This window comes from Myotis yumanensis, unplaced genomic scaffold (genome assembly GCF_028538775.1).
Source record: "Myotis yumanensis isolate MYYU_CA2020_CCGP unplaced genomic scaffold, mMyoYum1.0.hap1 SCAF_12, whole genome shotgun sequence".
Taxonomy (NCBI): Eukaryota; Metazoa; Chordata; class Mammalia; order Chiroptera; family Vespertilionidae; genus Myotis; species Myotis yumanensis.
Window position 1 is genome coordinate 46853969 of NW_027223763.1, and position 13716 is coordinate 46867684.

A 13716-nucleotide genomic window follows, 5' to 3' on the forward strand; every position below is an offset into this window, starting at 1 on the left:
CTTCTTCCTGATAAGGTTAAAGAGAGAGCACCGGTAAGTAAGGTGGTTCTTTAGCACAGGACTGACAATGCCTGGTATTCCAATAGGGGCACGTTGGTGAACATTTTAGGCAGCATGAAGAAAGGCACAGAGATAAGATGGCAGAATGTAAATTCAAGGAAGAGTAAAATTGGCTGAAGGATCACGTTCCTTTAGGGATAGGTAAGTTAGATCTTTAAAACATAACATCAATTAAAAAACAAAGTTATTTTTTAAAAAGGAAATAAAACATTGTTGGAAAACTTTTAGAAAGGGAATAAATCTGATATGATAGCACTTTATATATTGATGAAGGGAGGGTAAGAATCTAGAGACAGGAAAACACCTTGGAAGCTATGGTAAAGGGAGCAGTGAAAAGAAGGAGTGAATATAAATGTATTTCTGAATTAAAGATTTAAAGGTGGGAAATTTGAGGCAGAAAACTTGGCAGTGCCTTATTTTTACTTGAAATGAACACAAGAATCTTTATTTCATTACTGTGCGAATATAACATTTCAAATACACCTATCAAACACATTGACATGAATAGATTCTAAAATGTTTTCCTGTTCATTTCTCTGCTGCATGATTTCTATTCTAAGAATACTGATCATTCTGTTATTGAAATTTCAACTCTCCTGCAAACTATTATAATCAGATTAGCAGGCTGCCCTGTGACAATCTGAAAGACTAATTTGAGACCTCAGTGAAATCTGTCTTGCTGAGAGTTGCTCCATTTTATCTATCTATCTATCTATCTATCTATCTATCTATCTATCTATCTATCATCTATCTATCATCTATCTATCTATCATCTATCATCTATCTATCTATCTATCTATCTATCTATCTATCTATCTATCTATCTATCATCATCTATCTAATATTTTCCTTGGATTTTTTTTTCATTTTTTAAAAAAGTCCTTTTGCCCTTTTCTATTTAATAGTACATTTTTATGACTAAAGGATTCATGGTTGTTATTTTTTTTACAATTAAAAAGTTGACATGGTAAGTAAATAGTTTCCATTTTCTGTTTAAGCTAATTAAGCTTTAGACTATAATTATACCTTATTTTTTAAAAGTCAACTCTCTGAAGTAAGCTATAGCATACAGTTGTATCTCTTATTAAAAAATCATCATAAGACTGAGTTGCCAAAGGTATATACATCCTCTCCACGATTCTCTCATGTGAGGATACATGGCGCTTGGGAGTTGAGACGGGTTCATGATGACCCTGCACTATTGCCTCATAATCAGATAAGAAGCTGTGGCAACTATTCTGAGATCCACTGGTGGGATGCTCCATTTGAGATGACATGTTTAGCCTGAAAAAATAAGCTTACAGAGCACTGAGATTATTGGAGTGGGTGGGACTTAGAAATTTCCTATGTGAAAGAGGAGATAAGAAAAATAACCATCCCAGCCACCATGGGCACATGACTTCTTAGAAAAATAGGTCCTGCCTGACTGGAACAGCTCAGTAGTTGGAGCACTGTCCCAGGCACCAAAGGGTTGTGGGTTTGATCCCTGGTCAGGACACATACCCAGGTTGGGGGTTCAATTCCTGTTCAGGGCATGTGCGGGAGGCAACTGATGGATGTTTCTCTCTCACATTAATGTCTGTCTGTCTGTCTCTTTCCCTCTCCATTCCTGTCTCTCTAAATCAATGGAAAACATATCCTCAAGTGAGGGTTAAAAAATAATTGGTCCTTTCTGGAAGATCCTTAGGAACACATTTATGTAAATCTATGCAATGGCCCAAACAGAATATCATATATGTGGACAATTAGCAGTTTCTCTTAATGTAAATACTGACCAGTCACTCCATTACATGCTAATAAGCCAGAAGGAAAAGAACAATTATATCATCTTACTCATTGTCTTTATAGGTCAAGGCATATTTCTCTTGACTCTGAAATGGCTCTTTAATCTTTTTTAAATACTAAAAGGTCAAGATTGATGTATTCAACTACCATTATAATTAAAACTGGTTTCATGGTAAAACAATTTCCATTCTAGGACTGTTAAAGTGATTTAAAAATAGAAGTAATGCTATATGCTTGATGCTTTATAAAGCCTTTCTCATTTGATCTGCACAGCAACTTTGTAAAATAGGAAATGCAAGCAATATGATCTCCTTCCCACAGGTTAGAAAATTGAAGCTCTCTTAAATTGAGGGACTTTCTTTAGATCACTTAGGTATTAACTATGAGATTGGAATCCAATATTTATTTCTCTAAATTCAACATCATTTCCATTTTATGCAAATATAACATGAATGTAAATCAAGTGGAAATACTGCACATTGTTTTAATAAAACTACCTTCTGAAGAGTGGCTTGTAAAATTAATATTTGCTAAATGATTTACTACTAACAAACAAGACTTACTTTCTAATAGGAAAGGGTTTAAATAGGATTAATAAGCATAATTTTAAAATGATTTCAAAGTGATCAACTTACAAGGCAACAAAACAATTTGTATGGATAGTTAAATTTTAATCATCATAGAAATAGTTATCCTTAATGAATAATGCTGCATTTTCTTATTAATATAGGTTACTCTGTTAACCTCACCAGTTACCACTTTCTTAGAGAAACAGCATTTTTGTTTCCTGTTGAGAGAGCAGCAAATGCTTTGGAGAAACCAATGAAGAAAACACACTTAAGACTGAAAATTTCCTTTTGGGTAATTTCTCACCTAAATGCTAAGACTTTACATTTAGTTTGCATCTGAGACCTCAAGTAAGACAGAAATATTTCTATTTGGCAGCTTCTGTTCAGAAAAGGTATCTGTGATTGCCAACACGAGCCTGCAGCCACTACCCTTCCTCCTGTTACAAATGGCAGCCTCCCCGGGGAAGTATATTTGTGTGTGTGTGGGGCGGGGGGGGGGGGGGGGGACTTTCTACAGGAAGCACTTCAACCAGGACCACCAAAGCAACGAACACTTTCACTTTGCATTTAGTCTGTATAATCACTGTAACACAGATCTTTTCAAAGTTTGGTCCTAGAAAGTTGTTAGAATCCTCTGGCACTTGTGGAGAGTGCAGCCAGGTCTCTCCAATATGCATTGCGAATGCTTTGATCTCCTATTCAATTTGTCCAGGGCATTCCTTTCAGAATGAAAAGTGCAACCCATTTGTGAATTATGAAATCAATTATGTGGGTCCTGACAAGCATGTTTTAAAAATCAAAGATGTCAAATGGAAAGGAAAATAATCAGAGGTCCTTCCACACAGTATGGATAAAGTATTGTTTCATGGAACTTTGGTTTCAATCATCTGCATATGAATGTACATGTGCATATACATAGTCACATACCAGTATATATATATATATATATATATATATATATATATATATATAAATGTGTACTCATGAATGTATGCATGCATGTATGTATATAAACACTGGGTCACACTGTAAAGATATTTCTCATTGTAGGTTGTGGCCCACAAACTCTGAATGCTCTGCATTAAGGAATTTAATTAGCTCCCTTACAGTCAATGGAACCCTTCTTCGAAGGACTATAGGTGACTCTTGGGCACAGGCGGCCTGGTAATGTAGATAGAACTGCCCCCACTGAAGCTAAGTCTCAGAATAGCACTCTGTTCCTTAATTTGCATATTCAAATAATATACAAATCAACATATAAATACACCTTACTCCACAGCAATGTTGTAAAGAAGCTTAACTAGAGATTCAGGATAGATTTTCTAACTCTTAAAATAATTAGAAATACCCAGAAAACACACCCAGCCAGCTTTGCTTTTCATCTCAGCTTGAACCAGAAATTAGCTAAAGACAAAATCTTAATCTTCCTAAGCATTTGTAGTTTTAGGTCTTGCAAATGTTTAACTATATGAAATCTTTCTTAGTCATTGATGATCTTACGACATCTAGAGAATAATTTTAAATTATTATTCTTTCAACCGGAAGTTTTGGCAATTTTGTAGCACCTGAAATTATCCTAAAATATTTATGGGAAAAATATTTGGATAAGAAACTAGCATAAATTGAACATGTTCTGAGAACATTTGTTTTAAGTTAGTGTACTGAAACCAAGGCTTGTTTTGGGCTTCCTCTGATCATTCTGTAGAGCCCAAATCCCTCACTCTCACCAGGACCCAAAGAGACTGACCTTATCAGTTCCTGACAATAAAACAATTTTCTTTTTCTTCTTTTTTAAATATATTTTATTGATTTTTTACAGAGAGGAAGGGAGAGAGATAGAGAGTTAGAAACATCGATCAGCTGCCTCCTGCACATCTCCTACTGGGGATGTGCCCGCAACCCACGTACATGCCCTTGACCGGAATCGAACCTGGGACCCTTGAGTCCGCAGGCTGACGCTCTATCCACTGAGCCAAACCGGTTTCGGCAAAAACAACTTTCTGACACATCAATTGCATAAGCACTCAGGACTAGATTAACCCTCAGGAACTTGCTGGGTTAGGATTAAGTGAAGGGATTCAAGGCCAAGCTTACATTTTCAAGTGTAAGGTTTATTTTTATTTTATTATTTTGATTTTTATTGTTGACACTATTACATATGTCCCCATTTTCCCCCAGTCCCTGCTCCCTCCTCCCTCTGGCCATCACCATAAGGGTTATGCTTATATGTTTTTTGGTTAATCTCTTCACCTTCCTCCATCTAGTCTCCCCCCTTCCCATTGACAGCTGTCAGTCTGTTCCATGTATCCATGCCTCTGTTTCTATTTTGTTAGTAAATTTATTTTATTCATTGAGTTCCACATATAAGTGAGCTCACATGCTATTTGTCTTTCTCTGACTGGCTTATTTCACTTAGCAGAATACTCTCCAGGTCCATCCATGCTGTCTGCCTTTTGCAGATTATCCTGAATACTAAGAACATTTTCACTCTGTACTTAAATCTATATAATCACTAAACAGAAGTTTTAACAAAGCATGATCCTGGATCAGCATTAGGAGATTAATCTGGGCATTTGTAAGAAATACAAATCCTGGGCTCTTCCCCACACTGAATAAAAAACAATAAAAAAAAGGCCCTCAGTTGGGGTCCAGGGATGTGTTTAACCAATGCTCCAGAGAATGCATACTCAAGTATGAGTATCACTGCACTAAAACATGATGAAATTGTTTATCTTTTCTGGGGTCAGACTGTAATTACTACTTTAAGGAAAGTAAGCTGGGAGGTAATGGATACTCCTACAATGGTTCTAGCTAACTTTATTAAAAGGGCAATGTTGTAGTCTATGTATTATTTAGATTTCTGCTTTTCTTTCATTCTCTTGCTACTCAATCCCACCCAACTTTTAGGCAATTTTCCAATTTGTTTTTAGCAACAAAATAAGAATATACTAGTAAGCACAATTTTGGTGAATCTAAAGTTAATCAATTTGTAACTTATTAAAATTTGTGATTTAAAAAATAATGTGGTGAGGGAGAGAATGAAATTTAACCACTTAAAAGAAGTTTGGGGCTACTTGTGAATTTCCATTTTTGCCTTGAAGGATTAGATACCTTTTGGTGCTGAAACTAGCTTCATTACCCATATTATAAGCCTTTATAATCTTTGAAGCACAATGCCTGGTCAAAGTGATTGCTCAGTAAATGTTTGAGAGAGTGAGTAACTAAAGAAAATAATCCAGACTCTAAGTACATGAATACAAATACAAAACATCCACTTTCCAAAATATTGAATTAGAATGTTTCTAAAAATCTTTACCAAGTGTAATGCCAGTTTTCATTCTTTAAACTTTCAACAGTCTAATATATATTGTGTTCCTATATGCATTTGGCCAATTTGTGGCCTTTTAGTTTATTATTGGTCTATACTCTTCTATTACTGTGCCTAGACAATTCTGTTTTAATTATAACCTTTCATTATTTTTCTTTTTACAGAATTTTCTACACTACTCTTATATGTTTACTTGTATAAACAGCCTTTCCTCTAAAAGAAAATAATCTATTGGTATTTTGATTGGGATCATACTGAAATATTTTACGTTTATTTAGGGAAATTCAAGTTGTTAAATACTAAAACTTCCCTTTCAAATATAAAAGCTTCTTTTTGTGCCCCTTAGGATTTTAAAAATTTTTATTCAGCAGATGAATTTTACACATATATTATTAGTTTATTGCCTGGTATATTCTGAATTTTTTTAAAATGAGATCTTTGCTTCCATTCTGTTTTCTTAAAATGAGTTCTTTGCTTCCATTATATCTTCTAACTACTGCTTTTTATATATGAAGAAGCTATTGATTTCTTTGTATATTATCTTATACGCAGTCACTTTATTAACTTTTCTTTTTGCTATAGCTTTTCATTTGATTCTCCATGATTTTTATCAAGGTGAACAATCATATCATCTGCAAATTCTGATCTACCTACCTCCTCTCTATTTTTATATTATATTTCTTCTCTTGTTTAAATGTATCTTTCCTATAATTTTGAAAACACAGTTTCTTTCTTACAAGGTAGATACATAAGTTACTAAAATTTATATTAAGTGAATTTAAAATAAATGTGTAAAATTATTTCTAACAGTCTGAAGTTAGATTACAGAACCCCTAGTCCATGGAATTTATAGACACCTAGAGTTATAATCAAACACAATAGCTAGATTTTAAAAGAAACCAGACTAATTCTGTGACCAATAAATACAACTCCATTAATGCACGCTGAGGAAGTGGTAATCATGCTTTTGGGGTATGAACTGATAAACATGGGGACATACAGATTCCTCTCATTTGAGAATTGATCACTGGACACAGGCATTGTGTTTATTTTCACTCATTAAATTAAAGGACATGGGCCAGTGGAAGAGGCAGTATTAAAATTATATGGGTCTAATATTGACTCATGTATTTCACAGACCACAATGTATTTTAATTTGCCACCAATACATTTCATATTTTATCTGGATTACCTGGTTTCCATGAGTGAAACATTAGTGATTCTTTGCCTTTAAAATGTATAGTAATTTCAAACAAGTAAAATAATTTGAAATTTGACTTCTAAATATAAGGATCAAGCAAAAGTTATACCAGAGGTCACCTGGAACATAACTTACTTCCATATTTCAAGTAGAATTCATAGACATCATTAACCTTTCCTAATCTAGATTTCACATGAAATAGAATCTAGTCATTTCTAGCAAATGTTCTGAAATGTTTTTTTCAGTGTGAAATAGCTAAAAATTAAAATTACTCGTTATATTTTGCTTTAGAAATTCAGGGGAATCCATCAGCTATGCTCAGGAGAGGCTGAGGCCCCTGTCATTGTGTTTGTCTTAACCTTCTAGTTTATCAAGATTTCCAGGAGTGGAATGTCTTACAGCTTTAACCGTAAAATTACTGCCTCTAGATCTTATCAGCTTCAAGGCCAGAGCAGTGTGAACTGACTGACAGCTAAATGGAATCTAGATGAAGTGATTGAGACTACAAGTCACTCAAAGTCCCATTTTATTAAGTGCTTTAAAAATGAGGTCCCAGAACCTTCAGTCAATTTAGGATTTAGTGTAGGAAGCAGAAGATTCGTGGTATTCTGTCGGAGGAGTTTCATTTGAGGGCTCACATTGGCTGAAGGAAAATGGGACACAGGAAAACAGAAAAATAGAACTGATTTATACATAATTTATGCACTCTTCTAAAATTAAATTAAAAATTCTTTCTAAGCATATCTTTATATATGATAATTAGACAGAAGATTTTATCTCATGTGACTATATTGTTTTTCCATCTCTATATAGCTATAATCAATAATCCAACATTATTTTCCCTTTGGTAAGATAGACGGGCAGCTCAGCTCCTTCTAACATAGTCATTTCCCATAAATATAAGGAAGTCCTTCAAGTACTGTTATGAAAAAAAAAATGTCTGAGATATACTGCTAGGTAAAAAAAAAAAAGCAAGATGCAGTATTTTTATCATCATTTAGATTTAAAAAATGGTAATGAGAGAGGGAGAGAAAGGCATTCTACTTGTATATTCATAGACTATCCCTAGAATGACACTAAAAAGAACTTGATAACAGTGGTTGCCTTTAAGGAAAAGAACTGAGGAATAGGGCTGAGAAGGAGACTATATTATGCACTTTCTTATATTTTTTGAATTGTGCAATTTAAAATGTGTAATTCACATAAATAAATTAATTAAAAGTCTAAAACAAAGCAAGTGGCCATAGGGACCTGCAAAGGAATAAGAAGGCAAAGTCATATTCTGAGGCGCTATACATATTCAACTTAGAAAAAAAAAATTCCCTACACTAAGTCCATAAACACATAAACCCAAGGATAAAAAAATAAAAGTATCTATAATTTTTAAATGAATTCTTAACTTTCTATAAATTGAGAAAGGTAGGCCAAACTTTTACTTATATAGTAATGGATGGTCATTCAAATTTTCACCCAAGTAATTGAAAGAAATGACAATATTTTATATTAATCAAAAGAAGGAGAGATACAAACAATTTTAGTTTCAACATATTTTCCTTGTGCCCCTTGGTGGAATCCAATTTTAGCAAAAGCCACTTAACACATATAATTACTAAATGAATATACAGGAAGATGTAAAACTTAGCTTTCATATCACAGTCTCAACAGTGATTAGTGTAACCTTATTTGACAAACAAGAAGAAAAAAACCCTCCATAATAAGCATCTAATTTTAAGAATACCAATGTTATTTTATGGAGTAGTGAGTAAATGAAGTTCCTTAAAGCAAATTGTTAATTACTGAGTAGTGTGGTGTAAGATAAACTGTGTTTTGATAAGCACAAAATATCACCTACTACAATCACAAAATTTTGATATTCAAATGCATATTGTTTTCAGGTTTCAAAATTCTAAAATTCTGTAAGTTATATCACTTACAGAAGAATAATAAAGAAAAATAAATTAGAATTTCAAATGAAGGAAAACACACAAGAAACTTGGTAATGTAGTTAGAAGAAAGATCAAAGTATAAGTTCAAAATTATAACTATAGGCACACACAACTCTTTTACCTTAATGTCATGTGTTACTAAAATATTAACAATTAGATCCCTAGAATTAATTTAATGAATGTAAAACATTTATTCTAGTAGTAACTCAGCAAAACTTATATCCAGAGATGTTCTAACAAAAAAGTTACATAATGTTTTTTGTGTTTTTTTTTGTTTTTTTATTTTTATTTTTATTGCTAAAAGTATTACAAAGGGTATTGCATATGTGTCCTTTTTTTCCCCCCTACATAATGTTTTTGAAAATTCTTATTTAATACTATCAGCAGAAATGCCTTTTAAATGTGTGTATATATTTACATATGTAAAACATATATGTATGTAATTTGTACACACATGGTAATTTAAAAATTGGTACTTTGCACCATAACATATTCATCAAATAAAATTTAATTTGTTACCATCATAATCTTTTGAAAAATTCTGACATTTTTAGGTACCTTTAACATGGACAACTTTTACAATGCACAAGCAAAAATAAAATTCTAAAACATTTATATAAAATATATATTTTCATTTAAAGTTATAAAACTAAAGTAAATCACACGCTCAAATAAAAGTTGTCCATAAATGATTCAGAGATCCTTCTAGTATGAGAAAGATGGTTTTATATTGAATATTAGACTAGGCAAGAAAATATTCGAATGCTAATCATTTATTTTTCTTAGCAGTGGCTTCAATTTTAAATCATTATCTTTTTTCATTGCCGTATCTTGAGAAAGTGGTTTGTACACTAAAGTAAAGTTTTCTTTGTGGCAGGAAATTATTCCTAATAAATTCAAATCAAAGTATTTCAGTACAGACAGAGGTCAAATGTAAGAGAGAGTCTAAGTAATTATTCGGAGAACCAGAGCAGGAAACTGAATAAAGGTGATAGGTTTGTGATATTTCCAAGTACCCATATTTAACTAGTTTTACCTCAACTAAGTTAATTAACTATACATTTCACTTATTAGAGGTTCTTAAGAAACAGCCCAATTTCAGTCAGGAATTGTGTCTACAGAATAGGCTTCTCCTACACAGTCAGTTACATCAGGCATGCTTGATAGGTTGACTATTAAACAGCTAGAAGAACTGAATTTATATGGCACAATCTGGCTCAACATTTGAAAAGAAATGGCTTGAGTGCTGACTAACAAGTTGTTAAAGATTGTGCTCATAGACACAGACAACTGTGTGGTGATTACCAGAGGAAAAGAGGGGCCGGGGGAGGCAGAAGAGAGTCAAGGGGGGATAAATGGTGACTGAAGGAGGTTTGACTGAGTGGTGAACACATAGTACAATATACGTATTATATATTATAGAATTGTACCCCTGAAACCTACATAATTTCACCCTAATAAATTCAATACAATTGAATGTCACCCCAATAAATTCAATAAAATTTTTTTTAAAGGATAAAAAAGATTGTGCTCATATAACTTCTTTGAATGGTTCTATAGTGAATGAAACTGATACATAAAAATAAGTAAATTTCCTTTGATGACATGGACACTTATCAAAAAATCTCTGAGTTTTAACAATCTAAACAACCAAAAAGCTACAAATATTCTAACATTTGGCAAAAGGAGGATGGTAGGAAATCTTAAATAGGTTTCATGGCACCCAAACTTTGTTAACTTCACTATAGTAACAGATGTGAAAATGCAAACAGAACCACCAGGTCTCTGAAAGAAGCAGATGAAGATCTCTAGCACCACTGAGAGGGGAACTAAAAGGGAAATAAATTTGGTAAGAAATACAAGTAACACTAGCAGATGCATATTTAGATAATATAAATCTATCACATGGCACTATCATATGTGCTCTGATGAGGGCACCTATCATCGTTCCAGGCAAAAGTTATCTTTTTATTTAACTTTTACACTTCTCTTGCTAAAAGGGAAATTTTCTTATAAAAATGAAAAACAAAAAACCATCTTTAACAAAATCTTAAATATGAACGCATTTTAAAACGTGTAAATTAATATGTACAATTGATACTACGAAGTGGTGGAGTACTTTCAGTAGTTTCCCACTATTTCCAGTTGTTATAATTCCGTTAATTTATTTTTAATATTAGTTTAATTTACCAATTAATAAATAGAAATCATACATCAAATTTATGTAATGGATAACTGAAGGAGAAATGCCACTTTTTCATACTGTATATAGAAAAAAAGTCAAATAATAAAATTTACCCTGCTAATGTTTGCACCTGTATTCACATGACCTGGAATAATCAATTCAGTTAACTTAGTAACAGCACTAATAAATCTAGTTAACACATTTCCAGTTGATAAGGATGTTTAACGGGGAGCCAGAAATCAGTGTGAAGGTAAACAGAAACGCCTGGAGAAAATAAAGTAGGGGAAGGATGAGGCTGGAGGCATGGTATGCTATCATGAGAGGGTGGATGAAACAAAAATGGGAAAATACTCTTTCTCTTCATTTTTCAGTTTTCCTAAGGCCTTGGTAGTGGCAAGTACTTCCCTTCCCACTGCAAATGACTTTCTGGGTGACCCTTCTCAGGAGCACTATAAAGTAGGGGAATCTATTTTTATGTTATGGGAAAGATAGTTATTTTTACATCTAGGACATTTTACAATTCCTTTGTGAACATTATGATTGTAAAGCTGAGAGGAAATGGCTTAATCTATGTAGCCACTTATTTTATGGATACGTGAACTGAGGTGCAAAAAGGGTATCATTTAGTTTATAATCTACATAAATATATTGGGACTAAAAGGTTTAGACATGCCATACCTATTGTTAGTATCTATTGTTAAGAAAACAAGAGACAAATATACATAAGAAATAATCCAAAAACACAAAGAAAAGGTTACAAAAAAGAAACTCTCCACTGAGAATAGCTACTGTTCTGATGTTAGTAAGAAAAAGCGAGCTAGAAGTAAAGAACTTCAAAGAATGGATTAGGGAAAAGGCACTAAATGATGAAAGTGTAAACACGTAGTCGTTACAAACAGAAAAGTATGTATAAAGTACTTACCAAGTACATGTTACATCTTGAAAATCCATAAAATGAAAAATGTAAAGTTTCTCATATTATTATTTTCTAACAAATTTGTTTCTACCTCTATTTCATTATAAAAACAAAGTATATGGTAAGATAAAAAAGGGGTGCTTGTGCTTATTTCAAATCCCAGGCTCCTTTTACATAGGACATCTAGAAAATCAATCCCACTGCTACTTTAGCTAGGCAGTTCTAAATGACTACAGTCTTTTATAAGCTTAGTTGAGGTGAAAATAGAAAGCTCAGGTGACAGAGTTTGATGATTTCAAATTCTACAAGCTTTCTATGACCATTTCTGTGACATCATTTCACTACATTAAAATATATTGTGTCAAAATAATTGTATTTATTAAATTCTAAAAACTTGAAAACTCAAATATGTGTGTTCCTAAGATGCTATTGGCTTATAGCAATGATCAGAGCCAACACAAATATTTTTCATTGGAACTACCTAGATCCGTGGTCGGCAAACCGCGGCTCGCGAGCCACATGTGGCTCTTTGGCCCCTTGAGTGTGGGTCTTCCACAAAATACCGCCACACTCAAGGGGCCAAAGAGCCTCATGTGGCTCGCGAGCTGCGGTTTGCCGAACCACAAGTTTGCCGACCACTGACCTAGATCATTGCTCCCCTAATTATCTACACCACTGTCTCTGGTAGAATAAAAAAATGGCACATGGGTAAACATTTTTAATTTACTTTTAAAGAATGGATTTTAATATAACTTAGAAAAAATACATATCATTTTCTCTTTTAAAAGTGAATCAACTAAAAAATATATTAAGTAAACAGTATAGGTGGCATGAGAATATGGCCAAATTTAAATGTCTAAGGTGTGGGAAATGTTGCCCTTCATAAAGTAACTTCTCTGGCAATGAGCTAGTATAAATATTACTGGTGAAAGATGTGAAATTTCCAAACTAAATGATATTTTACTCTGTATATTACTTCTTGGTTTTTATCTCATAAAAAGCCAGTGTAAATCAACATAATATAAAAGTAAGTTCTTTGGGTAGAAATTTAAAAGATTTTACTGAATATCATTGAAGAAAACCTATTAAAGTTAGTACTAATGAGTGAGAATCCCCTCTCTTTTCTCCTACTATTAATGAAAACTTCCAAATTCATATAATTGTGGGGTGCATATCAGGAACATTCTGCATGATAGCACACATACTACATTCTGGATTAATACCACAATACTAAAAACCTAACACTTTCTTGCCCCAGCCCAATCTGTGTCGTTTTTTCCCTCCCTATATTGGAAAATGTCAATAGTGGCTACCAAGAGGCTAAATTAAACAAATAAAAACTCAAATACTTACTGTCGCTGGGGAGGCCCGAGTGGTATGCGTCACGGAGTGACCAGAATTCTCCATTGAATTGCCGATCAGATAGGTTCCCCCGGAGCTGCTGATGAGCTGTCCTCCCGTGACGCCCATCTGAATCCCACCAGTGCCCACCATACTGTGGGATGAGACCACGGTAGTCACCTGTGCAGAGCTCCCTTGAGTATCAAAGTAATTCCCTCCAGTGTTTTGGCTGTACATCTGCGTTTCTGTGTAAGGATAAGTTGTTGTTCGGCTTTAGAAGAAGAAGAAAAAAGAAATTTACTAGCTTATTTATATCACCTTATTTCACTTTTTCTAGTGTGTATATATGTTTAAAATATATCCTTTGGAACATGACAAGTTTTGT

General features: G+C 33.4%; 1 protein-coding gene across 5 annotated transcripts in view; it reads right to left on the reverse strand.

The window, feature by feature from the left end:
* RFX3 (regulatory factor X3) overlaps positions 1–13716 on the reverse strand; it is a 287064-nt gene that overhangs the window by 81867 nt on the left and 191481 nt on the right. For all 5 annotated transcript variants that reach the window (XM_070431589.1, XM_070431586.1, XM_070431587.1 and 2 more), the window contains one exon: positions 13344–13602. In XM_070431589.1, the coding sequence (XP_070287690.1) occupies positions 13344–13602 (259 nt within the window). The remainder of the gene's footprint in view (positions 1–13343; positions 13603–13716) is intronic.